Below are 17849 nucleotides of genomic sequence, written 5' to 3'. Positions count from 1 at the left end.
TGTGCACATGGATCACTTCTCTTTTTGAATTCTACCATTAATCACCCACCATCTTCATCTTGATCTCTATCGTCAGTACAACTTTAAAAAGGAGAAAGCTTTCCCCCTCAAAGGATCCACACTCTTGAGTATTGTTATGCTGCAGGTTTACTATTCAAATTCTTGAGAGCTCTTTGTGGAGAACTACTATTTCTTGTCTACATTCTCTCATCCATGGCATTTTTAGCATATAACATTCTAGCATAGTTGCATGTTAATGTAGTTTCTTTACAATAGCTTAACTCACATAGTAATTAGTTGAATTTGTAACAATTGCATATTGCTTAGAATAACTGCACTTTGATTCTCATTTCTAGCTTAGCTTCCATATTGCATTGCATCATTGAGTAACTCCTTGTGGACATTTGCACTCTTGCATCTCTTCTTTGGAACCTCCCATTGCATGGTTTACTAGCAAGAAGAGTATTCCTAAAACTCAACTAAGAGCTATTGTACTTGAAACACACTCTCTTGCACTTTGTGGATAGGGAGCTCCAAGCCAGTATCCAAGCATTCCGAATTTAGTGGAGTCCCTTGAATAGAAGGGTTTGGAGAAGGACACTTTCTTAGTGTAGAGTACTAGTTTTTCAATTTTTTTTGCCAATTAAAATATAAATATTTGAATTTTCACCTTATTCTTTGCCCCTAGAACCAGCAAATAAGTAAATAAATTTTAAAATACAAACAAATTTACAAACTGTAACTCATACTTATATGAGAAAAATTGGCCCCCCAAAAAAAAACTACCCGCAAGGGGACATGTACTGCACGGAGGTACAAATAATCATACAAACCAATACAAAGTAAACGTAAGAAAAATGTAATTGAATATCCAGTTTTGATCATTACATTACCTATACTGTTGTTCTTCAGTTTTGTTTTGGGAAAATATCCTGGGAAATCTTCCAAATGTCGGAAGGTTAGGGTTGCTTTGAGTGCAGTGATCGTAGTAAGTTTGTTTCCATTTCCTTACTTTTATTTCAAACAAGATTGGACTGTTTTTCGTGGGGAGCTGCGAGAGAGTAAAAATATGGTGTTATCTAACAAAAAGCTCAAACAAAAACTTAGAGGAGCTTTGGGGGAAGCAGCTTTATCAAAGAGCAGACAGAGTGAAGATCCAAATTCCAACCTTGCATATCTGGAGGAGCTCAAGAAGTCTTCACGGAAAGGACCGTCCAAGAGGGAAAAGCGAAGACACAGGAAAGAGCTATTGCCCGAAGAAGAGAACCGAGGAGCCCAAGCTAGCAAGGTTCAGCCATCTCAAGACGATGATGGTAATGGGAAGAAGAAAAAGAAGGGAAAAAATAAGGGCACTTCAATAGAAGAGACTAGTAATGTCATGGAAGATAAGGACACCCAAAAGAGAAAGGAGAAACATAGGGGAAATAAGATCCTACATTTGGAAAATAAGGACACTAGCCTCCATAGCGTTGGCAGTGACGAAAACAGAAGTAATAAAAAGAAGAAGAGAAAGAGAGGGGAAGACAAGGATGCCCAGCTCGAGCAAAATTGCGAATCAGATGAGAATGGAGAAATCCAGAGGATAATTGACGGCGGTCACGCAGAAAATGGGCATATTGAAGAGACAAAAAGCAGTAAGAAGAAGAAGAGGAAGCATAAGCATAATCAGGACATACAAAGTGAGCCAGGTACCGCTGACAAGCTAGCTTCAATAGTAGAAGAACCACCAGATGATATCATTATCAACGCAGAGGAAGCTACTGTAACCGAGAGGTAATGAACTTATACGCTATTTCGCCAGATGAAATATCTTAAATTCTTGGAAGGGGTAATATCTAGGTTGAATATAAATTAATGTTGTTTAGATTCAGTAACATTGACAAGCTAATTGGTTAAGGTTTCTATGTTCTCGTCTTCGTCTGTTTCGATATATATATTGCTTGTTTCTTTACCTCCCTTTGTCAGGTAAATCATGGGGGAGGTTGTGGAAAACTATTAACTTGCGTGGGATAATCTTGAACCAATTTGGTTAGAGTTATAAAGCAAGGACACTTGCAATGATTACGATGTTGGTATACCAAAACCTTCCACATATAAGCTCGGAGCACATCGTCAAGGTTTGTGATTCCGGGACACGTTCCAATGAATTCCATACCGTTTATACAACCAGCTGGCCACATACGCACTGGAATTATGCATGGAACTTAATGTGGTGGGGGATTTGAACAGGGGTCACACTCTTACTTACATGGCACATCAACAAATCAAACTAAATTTTCAGAAGCTGTCATATTTGTTTTAGGTTAAATTCAAAACAGAGCTGGTGAAGAATTAGTTGCACCACAATTCAAATGGTATAGGTTTTCATGATAATCGCTTAACCTATTTAGAGATATTTTTTTTCGCTCCCCAAATGTGAGTTTTCTATTTGGGGAGTATTTCACCGCCTGGTAATTTCTTATATATATTATGGTTGAGTGATGGTCTTTTTTCTTGGTCAGATGGCTTGAACCGCTGGCAAATAGGCTATTAGGGGTGTCTCAGCCAATTTTAAACCCTGACCTCACTGAGTATAAAGCCTAGACAGACATAAACTTTCACCTGATCTTGGCTACATGCCCGGTCCCTGCATAAGGCGATTGTACTGTTGTCAGGATTTACCTCCTGGTGAAGAAATCTTATTTGTGGATGATATGGTTCCAGTGGCAATTTGAGATCATGGATTATACCCATTCGCTCTAAGGATTCTCATAGCAGTTATATGACCTGTGCCGAATAACTCTGGAGTTTTGGCTAGCTATTTGGGAAGAATAACAGATGCAGCCTTTTGGCAAGTTTTGGTCTTAATGAAGTTTGAACTTCACCTTATTTTCTAGTCATTCTTAGACTATGTGGTCTGATTCAGCATTTACTAAACTCTTTAACAAAGTATTGGCGATTGGTTAATTAATCCTAATTCTTAAGCTTGCTGAATGGTTTGCAAGTATGAATTTAGCGACTATTAAGGTTAAGAAGTTTAGCTTACTGTTGATTCCTTTTCATGGCAGTCAGGAGGGTGAGTATGATGCACTAAAAGTTTATGTGGGAGGAATTCCTTACTATTCAAATGAAGATGATATTCAGAGTTTCTTTGAAGGGTGCGGTACCATCACAGAACTGGATTGTATGACATTTCCAGACAGTGGGAAGTTTCGTGGCATAGCTCTAATTTCGTTCAAGGTTAGAATTGTTCTACCTTTATTACAAAGCACTATGGATTTGTTCTTACATATAAATAGTAATCTTCAAATCTATTCAGTGTACAGAGAATCAATGACTTTTGTATGTATAGAAATCCAAACAGGTTTAACTATAGTTCTCATGTATAGGTATACTGTATATTTTTTATCAATATGAAACAAATCAAATGTGAATTGCAAAGATTGAATTTAATTGCTTGGTAAATTTACTATCCATTCTAGAGATGATTGTGTTCTGTGCAGCTGTTAGAAATAATCAAGCTAATATATTCACTGGATTGCATCCTCTATTACTTGGTCCTGTAGTTTTAGAGGATACACAAAAATTCACATTTCATGCTAGATTGCAACATAAACGAAAACAGACAAGCAAAAGTTGACAATTCAAACTTTCTATATTTCATATGTCCAAGCTTTTGTCTGGAAGAGTAACTTTTAACAATCATATAGTGTGACTCACAGGTACATCTAGATGGATCTTTGTGCATGGCATCATAATACCTAATCACCATGGTAAATAGAACTATATGGTTGTGCCCTAAGTCACCAGGCTTGCCAACAAAATATTTAAAATCCAGAGAATCTTTAAAAAATTAGGAAACTCTAGAAATCATACAAAAAAGTCATTAATAATTGCTCTATAAATATTTTAAGGAAAAATTAGTTTAAATCTGTCCATTGTCTGTGTGCCTTTTGTGGTGGCGGAAACAGCAATTAGTGTTGCTCCTTGTGAGTGAGTTGGCATTTATAAGCTGGGGTGTTGACAATGATAGCAGATATTTGAATTCTTTCTGGTATGTGGTGAAATGGGATTTAGACTGGGGACTATGTGCTTTGCCAGGAGGTTATCTGGATTACTGTCTGTCCAATCACCTGATGTTCCATAGGCTTATGGCTTGTCCAGTGGTAATTGGAGTGGGCTCAGGAATCCTAGTGTCAGTAGCAGTGGCGGCTTTGAATGTTTTTTGGTTTTTCTTTTATATATCTGGTATTGTTTTGTTTTAAGTTAAATTTCTAATAATTGCTAAAGCTAGTAACACATACTAATATTTATAAGCAGTTTTTGACAGGGACGTGTCCCCTATACAGTGATGTTTCTGAGCTTTGGAAACTTTGGGGAAATGTTCCCCTCCAGAACCACCTCCATCGAGGACCCTGCTTGGTTGCCTCCTATATGGCACACTCTATACTGATTGCAACCTTTAACTTTGTGAAAACTAGTTTGCCTTTCATGGGGCATTTGTAGAGATGTTGTATTGCAGATTTTTCCTTGAAGATTTAATTCACCTCAATCTGTGCCCCTTCCCACCCACTGCTGCACCGCTGCCATCCCCTCCATCATTCCTCGATGTGCCCAAATTTATGCCCTTGATCCATTCATCCTTGAAATCTGTTCCATGTCCCATGTTCTCAGTCAGGTAACTTTATGGAACTCTGTTTTTAATTTCACTGACAATAGCTTTATTTATGACTTTTATCATTATATAAAACTTTATTAATACATAATTTGCTTGTTGACAAGTCTTTGGTTAGGTTTTGATTATATTAATTGATTTGAATTTCAGTATTAGAGCATATTCAGATTTTTATAATTTTTAAATTTACTTAGCATATCATTTCAAATCTAATAATTCTAATTGTTTTAAATTTGATTGGTGAATACAGAGTAGGGTCTGCTTCCATCATTATGAATGGCATCCGAAACAAAAGAACAACATATAGCTGCAAACCTTGGACAAAAGAGCGTATAAATACTAGAATATTATAATGTTTCTTTAATGGTCTTCTTAGTCTTTAATTTATTAGGTAGTTTCTATTTTCGTCTTTAGTTCACGATCGTTTCTTTTAGAAACATTGTCTTTGTAAATCTATATAAGGAGCTTTCATCTCCTTTGTTAAATACAACAACAACAACATTGATTTGCCATAACATGGCATCGGAGTATGTCGATGGGATTTCATAAAATTTGGCAAATTTTTCAAGAAAAAATTGAGCCTCTTTTGAACTGGAATTTTTTCCAGAAATTTGCTTTTCGATTTCTAGAAATAAAACTTGTTAGAGGTATTTCATGGGACTGTTGTGGTTCGTCTTCGAGGATGTTTGTTGGAAATCACAAGCTTGGTTAACGGTTTTGATCTCATGATTTCTTGGTTGCAGCAAAAGTCTCTGATTTTTGAGGTTTGCACGTATTTGCATGTGCTTGCATATTGCTTGCATGTTTTGGTTTACCATGCGAAATCTTGTGTTTTGACGCCCTTAAAAACTCTGATGGGTTTTCATGAATTTTTCCCTTAAAGAATTTCTTATGGGTTTCTATAATTTTTTCCTTGAAAAATTTCTGATCCTGTAATTCGTAAAGTTGCGCAGAATTCCTTTGTGGGTTTATAATTTATTGCTCAAAAAATATCTAGTAGGTTTTACTATTTTCCCAAAAAAATGAAGCTTTGTATTGTTCGCTTTTGATTGATTTTTCACCTCAAAAGTTGTGTTCGGTTTTCCTGATTTTTCTCCTTAAAAATCGTGTCTTTTTGCAGTCTGTTTTGGGGCATCATGCTTATTTGCAAAGTTTGGACGGTTTTGCTACGTTTCCCCAAAATCATGCTAGCTGTTCTCAGTGTTTCTCTTTGTGTCTAGGGTAGAGGAGTTTCGTTATCCAACATCAAGTTGGAGTTTTGTGATGATTTCTGGTTAGATGTTTTGCTGATTCTGGGAGGGTTAGTGGTAGAGTTAGTGGCAAACAATTGTCTCTTGTTGCAAAGTATTCTGGAAGAAGGGGATGCCCTTCTCTATTCTTTTATGGATGAATTTGGCTTCTTGGTCATTTATATTTTGTAGATCTAGGGAGGGTCTCAACAGCAGTGAAATGTTTTGAAGAAATTGTGACCAAAAGACAGCAGTTAGACAATGACCAAAAAAGGAGGGTATTAGAATATTATAATGTTTCTTTAATGGTCATCTTAGTTAGTCTTTAGTTTATTAGGTAGTTTCTATTTTTGTCTTTAGTACACAAAATTGTTTCTTTTAGAAGCATCCTCTTTGTAAATCTAAATAAGGAGCTTTCATCTCCTTTGTTTAATACAACTACAACAACATTGATTTACCATAACAATAAAAACCAAGCAAAATGTCCATGAAGATTTAGCCAACATACCGCTCTAAAAACTCACAGTTACAAGTTAGAAAAATCTACATCTGAAAAAAGGACCTGCCATTAAGAACATGTGATTCCTTGTGACCATAATTCTATAGGGATTGTATCACGCATTTCATGTGCCTTGTCTGTTGTCTCACCATTTTGATACATATTAACCAAGGCATTTGCAACTACAAGATCTGATAATAGTCCCCTTTTCATAATGCTTTGATGGATGTTCAGACAATGATCTAAAGCTCCTTGTTGGACACAGGCTGGGAGAAAGTTGGCAAAGACTAGTTAAAACCCATTCTGTTTGTATCCTGTAATTGTTGTAATCCATGAGTCTGCATTTTTTTGAGGCATATTGTGAAACATTTCACATTAATAACATTTGGGGAATGCCCTTTTCTAAAATTTTCATTTTGGCACAGATTGAAAGGACACTTACAAAGTTTGTGGAGTTCGGATTCATGCTTTCTGATTGCATTTGCTTACAAGTTTATAAGGCCTTCTTACCAAAGCCATTCTGTGCATATCAACTACAACATCCGACTGAAGTCTGCTGCCCATAGTACATTGATGGATTCCCATACACAGTTGCAAAGTTCTTATGCCCACTCTGGAAGAGTGAGAGAGTGTGGCCCATTTTGTCCTCATCAGTAGTTTCTTTCTGTGAATTAATATGACTGGAAGTTGAGCTTGTCGTGAGCAGTGCAATGATAGAACTCTGTTGTGTAAAGCTGTTCTGAGAGGCCCTCAGTCAAAGGATCCCTACCCACACATCAATTGCTCAACTCATGTTGACAAAATTCAATTAAATTTGTGACGGAGATAACTTGTAGGGGCAAAAACAAATCAAGATGTACCATTGAGATTCTCGACTTCCATTTAAGTCAGAAATCTCAAAGCTGGTTATCATTTCCCTAAGAATAAGAATTGCATTTTAATGCTTCTGAGGCTTGTGAAAAGTCAGCCATAAGTTAACAAGATCATCCGACAAGCAAATTTCACTCCCCGCCATCATACCCACTAACCCATCATCTATCACTTTCCATCACAGTCATTCCCACTTCATGCAAAATGTTGTTATTTTTCCAATTTTATGAACTCTTTTTCGAAGGCTGCTAAATAGTACCCAGGAGTCTCCTCAATTATCATTGAGCATATGTTGCATCTGTTTACCAGTTGTGGACAAAGTATTAGAGTTAGTGCTTTGTTTTGAATAGCTGTCCATCCAAAATCTTTTGCTTTCTGTACGTAGTCCTTGTGCTAGCATTGATTGGAAGTGAGTCCTTTTCTATGAGAGGCTCTAAAGATGGGTACCTTAATTTTGTGGTATACACACCTGATTTTAAGCATACACCTTAATTTGTTGTTCCTTGGCTTATGAAGATCTTCATCAAGGAGAAGATTTCTTTGAGAGCAATAATTGGGTCCTTGGGTGTTAGAAGAGTGGTTAAGTCTCTCCACTTGTAAAAATTTAGGTTATCTGCTGTATGCAATTCAACATACTCTTTGACATATGGTACCCATGTGTTACCGAGTAGAGATCTGATGTCCCTAAGATCCTTACTACTCTGAACAGGCTTATGCTTATTCCAGGAACCCGTCATGACTTTGTTGTCCTGTCACTTTTGACTTCCCATGAAAGGTGATTTTTGATAGTAAATCTGCATTTCATCATGTAGTTTGAAATGTGAGAGTTTGTTGGTTGAGATTTGGTGTGGTAAAGATTTTTTTCTAGTTTCATATAATCTAAATATTTTTTGCACAAAAATATGCTCCATCTCAAGATTTGACTGGCAAAGAATCTTCAAACAGTTGGCAACCAAGGCATGATTTTGAACCATCAATTGCCCTATGTGAGCTCACCTTGAGCCAGTAGGTAAATACATTCTCTCCTGTGCTACTAGAGGGATGCTTATTCTATCATTTGTGCCATGCTAGAGAAGCGTTTTATTGATCTGTTTGTTAATTTCAGAGTATTTGATAGAGCATGAAGTAATAACATATTGTGAATTGATAGGACAACATTAACAGACTTTATCCTATCGATTTTTATTGTAACTGCCAGTCATTTGCTACTCCACGAGGAGAATTTGGAATTGAAGGCATCAAACAATTTTGCCACACTCAGGATTTCTGGGCTTCTTAAGAACAATGGAACCCCAAGTTACATGCTCACCATTTCCCCAGATCTCAAATTCAAATGTCTCAATGTTTTGTTTTGTTGACATAGGGGCATGTTGAAGAAAAAGTGCCTTTGAATTTTCTTCTATATTTGCTGACTTGAGGCGGTAACATAGGTAGAACAAATTTCTTGCCTGTTTAAAGCTTTCCTTACTCTTGCTACTTTGAACAAACTTGTGTCATCAATTGTGTAGAAGTGTCGTCACTCTCTATGTGAACAATCCCTCTATGTTGCCTATTGTTATGGGCTTGTGAAATGAAAGGACCAAGGACATTTGCCATTAAAATATGTGGATATGGGGAAGGAGGATCTTGATGGCAAAGTCCTCAGGGAGCTTGGAAGAAAACTAATAGATTCCCCATTCAGAAGAATGTAAAGTTGTCGTGAAGATATGACTCACAAAATCCACTCTTGCCATTTTAGAATAAGTTTTAAGCACTTTAATGCTTCATTTACCTTTCTTATAGGCAGTACTAGTATCCAACTTCACAATCATGCTTTTTGAATTTGATTGGGAGACAAAATGAATGATCTCATACTTATGATGATTCCTTCAATATTTGTTCTATCTGGGACAAAGTCACTTTGCTGTTGTGGAATGGGAGGGATGTAGGATCTTTTGTTTGTTCGCCTTTGACATAGAATGCTTTTGCAAATTGCAGAGAAATTGGCATGTAGTCCTTCAAAGAAGGGTAGGAAGATTTAGGAATGACAGTGATGGAAACGCAGTTGAGGGGTTTGAAAATCCTCTTAGCTTTCCCAGCTTCATTGCAAAACTTTATCACCTATTTGCCCACAATATTGCAGCATTTTTGAAAAAATCTAGCTGAAAATCCATGTGGACTTGGTGCCTTGTTTAAGTGCATTTGTGATAGCATCAACTTGATTTCCTTGTTTGTGAAAGGAGCTATTGTCATCGAGTTCTAATCCATTCTGACTCTGTTTGGAATGGTCTGGAGAAAGTGTGACCAAATAGTTAGATTAGAATTGTCCTCGTTGTGAAGGAGATTCATGAAGGTAACTGCCTAAGCCTTGATGATTGCAGGGTCTTTGTAAAGATTTTTGAGCAGTCATTTTAGAGGAGATTTGCAAAGTTGAATTATGAAAAAGCCTGGTGTTCTCTTACCCCTTATAAGCTAGACCTATCTTGTTTGAAATGTGAAAAAGCCTCGTGTTTTTATTGCCTTTTTAAGGTAGACTTGCATTGTTTGAACTGTGAAACAGCTTGGTGCTTCTTTTTGCCCTTTTTAAGCTAGATCTCTCTTTATCTCTAGTGCCAATGTATCTCCTTATGTGTACATTTTAACAAATAGTTGTTTTCTTTTGATGTATAATTGTTGGCCCATTCCTATGGCAGTGGCTCTTTCATTCAGGACAACATTTACTCTTTGAGTTCTTTCTTTCTACTTGAAGATGTTTATGCAATAATTTATAGTCCATTCTTTTAGGATTGTTTTTAGGGTTCAATGTTTTTTTGGTTTTTTGGAAAGGAGTACATTTTTGACCCTTCAACCTTGGGGAATCCTTACAAACCAGATTTCATCATATTCAAGAAGTTTGGATCATAGAACTACATGTTCTTAAAATTGAAAGGGCACCTGCGACTAGAGGAGTCTTCAAAATTTGCAGTTGAATGGGAAAACGATTAGAACCTAAGCACAAGATTATTGTACGCTTCTTAGTCTGATCCAAATAATCAAGTGGAAGAATTGAAGAATCTATCCAATCTCTTTGCAATGTGGAGAGGCTGTTTTTTTGTTTACACATCAATCAATATGCTTTTGATTCAAGGAAAAGCAGAAATCCAGCTACAATTGAACTGATCATTAGATTCCACCTTTCTTCATGTTTGACATTTTAAAATTGTGTATAATTCAACAGAGAAAGAAGAGAGCATTCTAAATGGTTTTTATAACAAATGTGATGTGATTCCATTGTTGCTTTTTAAATCCATGATTTATGGTTTGAAGAGAGGAATTTAAAATATACTAGCTCACAAGTACTTGCAGAACTGAACAGTGAATGGATTTCACAATCTTCTTTACCGAATGGTAGCTTATAACTCAGAAATATTTCTTAGAAAATAAATGCATAAACACAGTGGCTAACATTAGTTCAGATGTCTTTAAATAAAAATCAACTTTTAGTTCAACCATATATACAAATATGCACAGTTCAGGTCTTCAAACTTACTGTCATGTACACAACTAGGACATTACTTGATATACCCTAAAATGCCCAACTAGGGTTATTATTGTGCTTGGAGATGGCAATTCAAATCAACTTAGAAAATAAATGCATCAACACAGTGGCAAACATCAGTTCAGATGTCTTCTTTAAACAAAAATCAACTTTTAGTTCAACCATAAATGCAAATATGCACAGTTCAGGTATACAAACTTACTGTAATGTACACAACTAGGACTTTACTCGATTTACCCTAAAATGCCCAACTAGGGTTATTATTGTGCTTGAAGATTGCAATTAAACTTAGTCTCTGTAATGTTCCCTACTAGGAAGCTACCAATTCCCAATGATGAATATACATCACTATGCAGTTAAATAAGATTAAACTAAGTTTTAATTAAGGATTCATAATATATTTGACAGATAACATACTTAAGCCTTAATTCCTCACTTCGTTCCTAAACATCAACTCTAAGGAGGATGGGGATTTACTTGTCATAGGATGCTTGGACACCCATCTACATGTACACTCCTTCAAGGCTAAGACCCCATTCATATCCCATCTCGGGATTAACCTACCTTCTAAAGATTTACTCCACCTTTCCCAACACAACCTTTGTTAAAGATTAGGTGATGAATATACTAATATCCAATATCCCCCGTATTATGGAATATATGTGTGTGCGTGTATGTATCTATTTATGTATAGGTGTATAATAATATGTTTGTGTGTGTGTTTGTATATATGTGAGTAAACACAAAGAGATATATAAAGAAATGACATTGGCAAAGGAAAAGAAGAGATAGTGGAAGAGGTTCAATTGCTTGAGAAGATAGAGAGCTCAAGGCAAAACTATAGTGGAGTTGATGCAGGAGCATCTTGGGTCTTGGAGCAATCTTGCATCAACCAAAAATATCTCTTGTTTTTTGTACCAGTTTATCGTTCACAAGGTAGCCATTGCTGTTGTTGGTTTTGTGTTATGCGCAGTTAGCATGATGATGAGGACCTATCCTTGATCCTCCTCCTAAGTGTGCAAGCCTTGAACATTTGTATTTCTTGAGTTGTGAACCATTCTTTGCGGTCCTTGTTTCCTGCGTTTCTCTCCCAGCGAGGTGTGTTGTTTCTTTTGGTGCAGTTTCTTATGTTAATGTGGTGTGTTGCAAAGTTAGGAGCCAACTCCTCAAATACGTGTGGATCCACCTCCGAGTGTGCATTGCTTTATGTTTCATTTGATGATGGTTTTGGTTTACTCTTCCTAAGTTGGACCTATAATGTAAATAAATGCTTGACTAGCTGACTTGTGACTTAGCTGGCTATATAGGAGTCTTGGTTAGATATAGAAGAGGAGGTGAGTAACATGAAATATTGAAGGGGAAGATAAATGGTGAGCTTGGACTCCAAATTCGTAATTTTCTTTGTATATGGTCCAAACCCAGAAGGCCTCACAGTCGGGCATGTTGGCAAATTTCTTTTAATTATTACACCAGTGTGGTTGCCAGTTGCCTAGCCTCATGTAAATCTTCTTTTCACTTCTATATATATATATATATATATATATATTGCTTCCGTGTGTAACTTTAGGCAAGGCTGTTTTCGTTTGGTATCAAAGCGGAGTTCTTTCTTGTGGATTGGATCGTGGAGAACCTTATTGGATTGGTTGTAGGGTGGCAAATCGGAAATCTGACCTATAACTTGTAGAAGGTTAAGATCTTGCAAGAACTATTATCAAGACGGTTTGCATAGAGGAAATGCTGATAATGCTACATTGGATATGTTGAGGCAGATTGCAACTAGGCTTGAAGTTGTAGAAACAACCTAGAGAAGAGGTGTACATCTTGAAGATGTTAGGGATGAGAAAGAGGCAACACCTAATCCAAATCCTGAACTTGAAATTGAGCAAGATGAGGAAAGACTTTTGAGAGTTTTGTCTAGGGCTAACTCTAGACCCGCTGATGAAGTTGCTTTCTATGATGGAAGACTTGAGACAAGTGCAGTGTTGGATTGGATCTCTGAGATGGATAAATACTCTGAGTATGAAGGTACTCTTGATATCAAGAAGGTTAAGATAGTAGTTACGAAGTTGAAGGGTCATGCATCTGTTTGGTGGGATCATTTACAAACTAAGAGACAAAAGAGAGGAAAAGAAAAGGTCAAGACATGGAAAAAGATGTTAGAAAAGATGAAGTTTTTTCCAGTAGGCTACTAGGTTAGTGCGTTGAGAATGATGCAAAATTTGAGACAAAAGGATATGTGTGTGAAAGAATATATCGAGGAATTTTACAAGTTGGATATCAGATTTGGACATGTAGATGATGAAGTTGAGAAAGTGGCTAGATACACAAATGGCCCAAGAACATCAATTTAAGATGAGATCAACTATGTTAAGATGGATAGTGTGGAAGAAGCATATCAATTTGCTTTGAAAGCTAAAGAACAATCAAAGACAGAGAGGAAGAGGTGGCAGATTTCAAAGAAGCAGAGATAGAACCTATGGAGAAAATAGCAGATTTGACAATGCAGTACAAGATAAAGGATGAAAAAATGAAGCTGTTGGTAAAAGAGGTAATTACTCTAGAGGTAGCTATACTGGTTACTCTAGGAACAATAATGGTGGAAAGAGGGAAGAGAGATCTTGGTTTATAGGTACTTGTTATAAATGTGGAGAAGGACATAGAGCTTTTGAATGTACTAACTCTGGAAAGAAGACTGGAGGTAATAGCAGAAATACTTTGGCTTGTGAAAAAATTGATGAAACACCTAATGAACCTGAGAATGATGAGAATTTGATGTTAAGAAGAATCTTGTGGAGTAAGGAAGCTGATGAAGAACCTATTTTGAGGAAGAGTTTGTTCAAGACCAGATGTAAGATTGTTGAAAAATGTTGCAAAGTAATCATTGATAGTGGAAGTTTGGATAATTTGGCATCTGAAGAGCTGGTTAACAAATTGCAATTACAAAGCTTGAGACATCCTAAGCCTTACCATGTTGCTTGGATCCAGAAGGAGCACAAACTACTTGTAAGTGAACAATGCCTTGTCAGATTCAAAATTGGGAACTATCGTGATGAAGTTTTGTGTGATATTATGCCTATGGATTGTTGTCATATTCTTTGGGATAGGACCTTGGCAATATGATAGGCAAGCTTTGCATGATGGTAGATTGAATCAATATACTGTTTGCGTGAATCGAAAGAAACAAATATTGTTGCCTTTGGTAGAAAAGTCCGATGGAAGTCATTGTACTTCAGCCAGAGTATGCTTGGTTGAGGGTAATAAGTTTGCAAGAAAAGTAAAAGAACATAATGTTTGCTATGCTTCGATTCCTAGAAAGATTGAGAAACAAGATGAGTTAGAGCATGCACCTGAGATTGAACCTTTGTTGATAGAATATCATGACATCGTTTCTAATAACCTACTTGATGGTTTGCCTCCTATGAAAAGTATAAGTTATTGTATGGATTTGATACCTGGAGCTAGTTTGCCTAATAAAGCACCACATAGGTTATCCCTTGATGAAAAGTTTGAGCTTAACAAACAAGTACAAGAATTGCTTGAGAAATGTTTGATTAGAGAAAGTTTGAGTCCTTGTGTAGTACCTGTTGTGTTAGCACCTAAGAAGAATGGAAAATGGAGAATGTGCATTGATTCTAGAGCTATAAACAAGATAATAGTAAAGTACAAATTTCCTTTGCCTAGGATGGATGACATAATGGATAGTTTGAGTGGAGCAAAATATTTTATAGAGATTGATTTGAAAAGTGGATATCACCAGATTAGAATTAGAGAAGGAGATGAATGAAAAATTGCTTTTAAGACTAATGAAGGTTTGTATGAATGGTTGGTTATGCCCTTTGGTCTAACTAATGCGTTTAGTGCTTTCATGAGACTGATGAATGAAGTTTTGAAGAAGTTCCTGAGTAAATTTGTGATTGTATACCTTTTGATGATATTTTGATATTTAGTAAGATTAAGGAAGAACACCTTGAACATATCATACAAGTATTACAGAGATTAAAAGAAGAACAATTGCTGATTAATTTGAAGAAATGTTCATTCATGAAAGAAGAGATTGTAGAAGAATGAAATTTCATTGCTACATTATAATGGTCCATTAGTAAATGCAATATAAGTTGAATTTGTACCATATTGCAATAATGTTTGTTTGTTTTGTTGTACAAATTGATTTAAAAGTTTAGTTGCAAAAACTTCCAAGTCTGATAAGACTCAAGGTTTTTTTTCTACACCAATTGGTGTTAGAGTGGGTTAGATTGTGTTGAGAGTGTTGGTTATCAAAATTGCTGGTTAGAAACCTACGAGCCTTGCCTGCTCGATGCTAGGGATCTAACTGATTTTGGCCAACGTGACAGGATTGAATCTAATCCGTTGTGCTTTTGGTTCCGCTGGACCAAGGCCTGTTTACCCTAATCCTAGATGACAAAACTCGGATCCAAGATGATTTATAGCGGATTATATCATAAAAAAACAAACTCCTCAATTTGCAAGTGTCAAGGAAATTATCTGGATTGTGATTAATGATTATTTATCTTCAAATTTTGATTACTTTTTAAAGATTAGTGTGTTGCTGAAAGAAAGAATTAAAACGAGTTATTAAATAAAATCAAGATCCTTAAAGAAAGAAGATAAAGAAATGCCAGCATTCGATTCAATATTTATGAGCAGTTTTATGATCAGTGTCAAATTCTAGTTGGGTAATAGAGTTAAACATATATTTTTTACATACAACTTTATGACATTGATGATATGATATTTGCTGATAATTCACTAATTTTGACACCACAAATTGCTATATTTTAGCATATTCAGATTAGTCTATTATGCTTTAACCATTATGCGGACATAATAGATACAAATAATAGGAAAGAATCTATATCCTGCACTTATTTGTATTTGTCATATCTGAATAGCAATAAACAATTTAGTGTACCTATCAAATCAGTAAATTATAAACAAAATAAACAATTAAGATCACAAAGGACGAAATATATATATTCCAACTCTAAAACAATTAAAATCCTTACTGATTTTATTGTTGGATAGATTGTATTGAAGACACTCAACCTTCTGATGCTCTATTCAGCACAGTTCAATCCATACAATGTCTGAAGTAGTGCTCAAAAAATTTGAATCCTCTTTGCTTAGTTCAAAACTTTATCTCTGCCTTGAAGAAAATTTTTAAAACGTGTGCCTTAATACAGAGAACCTTTTTTTTCTTCTTAACAAGAAAATGAATAACAATGTCTCCCTTGGTTTGGCTTTTACATCACATATTTATAAGATGCGAAGAGTTGCGAGTCCTTTCTCAAAACAACATACCCCTTCCTAACAAGTAACTGAATACTTGTTTGTACAACATGAGCCTTAATATGACTCCTAATTTAAGTTGAAAATATTTTAAGAAATCAAAACTAATATTTTCGAAACCATCCATATGTATTCTATTTGGGGTAACAATATAAGCACGGGGATGTTTTCGTATGACACAGGTAGTGCTTAAAACATTTTGTCTTCAAATTCCTTTCTCAGTTATATGGATGGTGACGTAGTTCAAATCCGACTCCATATTTGAGGGTTTCAACTTTCACTCCTCATCTGTCTTTCGACCTACTTTCTAACAGCTCTCTCTGCGCATTATGCATTAAACATATGATTGTATCTAATTTGTCGCGGGTGTTTTGTCTTGAATCGTGCTTTCCTCCTCCGCGTGAGTTTCCAATTTATTGATTGATTGAGATTCTTCTGGGAGACTGCATGTGTTCCTTTAACTAGTATGCACTTCATCTTTTGGCTCCTTGCCTCTAACTGCAAAGTCTTCAGCTGTATGATGAGTCCCAATCTGCCGGAAGTCCACAATAAAATCCTTTTCAGTAATCCATAAAAATAGCTTTGCAATAAGATGAAAATCCAGAACTGAAGGCAAATAAAAGATACTAGTTTGCAGTTTGATGTTCCTCTTGCATCCATAATCCCTTCTGTTGTCCTTGTTGGCTGGCATAATGCAACTCTAGATCTACTAGGACTCCTAACACTGGAACTGGAGAAGCTCTAGATTCTAAATCAATATCAGGAGGCCCTATATGATTCGTATTAGACATGTCATTGCATCTTTGTAATAATCTGCAGAGCTTGCAACTGGCATCTATCTAGGAGATGCATCCTTAGATAATGTGCTGGAAGAAACTTGATATTGCAGTAAGAGATCCCCTAGTTTCAACCTCTGGAAAACTTGTTGCAGTATCCACAATATCCACATTAACTAACTGCTCTTTTTCTGTCTATTCATTCTTTCTTCAAATCTTTGCGAACCACCTACAACTGTCCTGCTTATGAATTTTAATACTTTGAAACATATTGTTTGAACACAATAGTGGAAAAGATCTAAATATTCTCTCTTTGGTATGATATTTGAGTTCCACTAGAGACGAAGGCACATAGGTGGCTAATATGGCATAGAGAGGATTGTTGGCAGTGGGCGAGCATCCCTCACACGATTCACGACATGGCTTAACTGCCTTTTGTGGTTCTATAAGACTATTGGTTGTATCGGGCATTAACAGGTCGATCTTTTGATGTAACGACAACCCTGCCCTTTCTAACAATTGGCATTAGAGCTTGTTCACAAGTTCGAATCTTGCCGGCCACGATGAGTGATGCTAGGAGGGGGATTGTTGGCAGTGGGCCAGCGTCCCTCACAGGATTCGTGACATGGCTTAATCGCCCCCTGTGGTTCTATAAGACTATTGGTTGTATCGGGCATCAACAGGTCAATCTTTTGGTGCAATGACAACTTTGTCCTTTCTAACAAGGATGGGGTCGTGTTTGACATAATCACACATTGCCCATATAGGATGGAATCCCTAACTTCTTTTGCCAGCTTGGTCCTTTTGGGTTTTAGTTTTATCAGGAGCTCTGGTGGCAATTTCATAGGTTCCCCTTGTTCCAATTGAGAGATGGTTAGTTTGTTCCCTATATTTTCAAGATATCAATTTTACTCATGATTATGAAGCAAGGTGTTGATTTTGAATCCTCTAAAGTTGAGCCAATTAGGGTTTGAGCCTTTGAGCCCCTATTTTGACA

The 17849-nt window shown here is 36.3% G+C and overlaps 1 protein-coding gene across 1 annotated transcript in view; it reads left to right on the top strand.

Moving 5' to 3' along the window:
- The first annotated feature begins 835 nt into the window (after positions 1-835).
- LOC149577760 (uncharacterized) overlaps positions 836-17849 on the top strand; it is a 39964-nt gene continuing 22950 nt past the window's right edge. Inside the window, exons 1-2 of the mRNA XM_089825600.1 lie at positions 836-1773; positions 3048-3219. Coding sequence (XP_089681726.1) covers positions 1070-1773; positions 3048-3219 — 876 coding nt within the window. The 5' untranslated portion in view covers positions 836-1069. The remainder of the gene's footprint in view (positions 1774-3047; positions 3220-17849) is intronic.

This window comes from Cupressus sempervirens, chromosome 1, assembly GCF_028749045.1.
Source record: "Cupressus sempervirens isolate cs-2001-9-10 chromosome 1, ASM2874904v1, whole genome shotgun sequence".
In the NCBI taxonomy this organism is placed as follows: Eukaryota; Viridiplantae; Streptophyta; class Pinopsida; order Cupressales; family Cupressaceae; genus Cupressus; species Cupressus sempervirens.
Note: the sequence above shows the minus strand (reverse complement) of the source record. Positions and strands in the feature narration are given on the sequence as shown.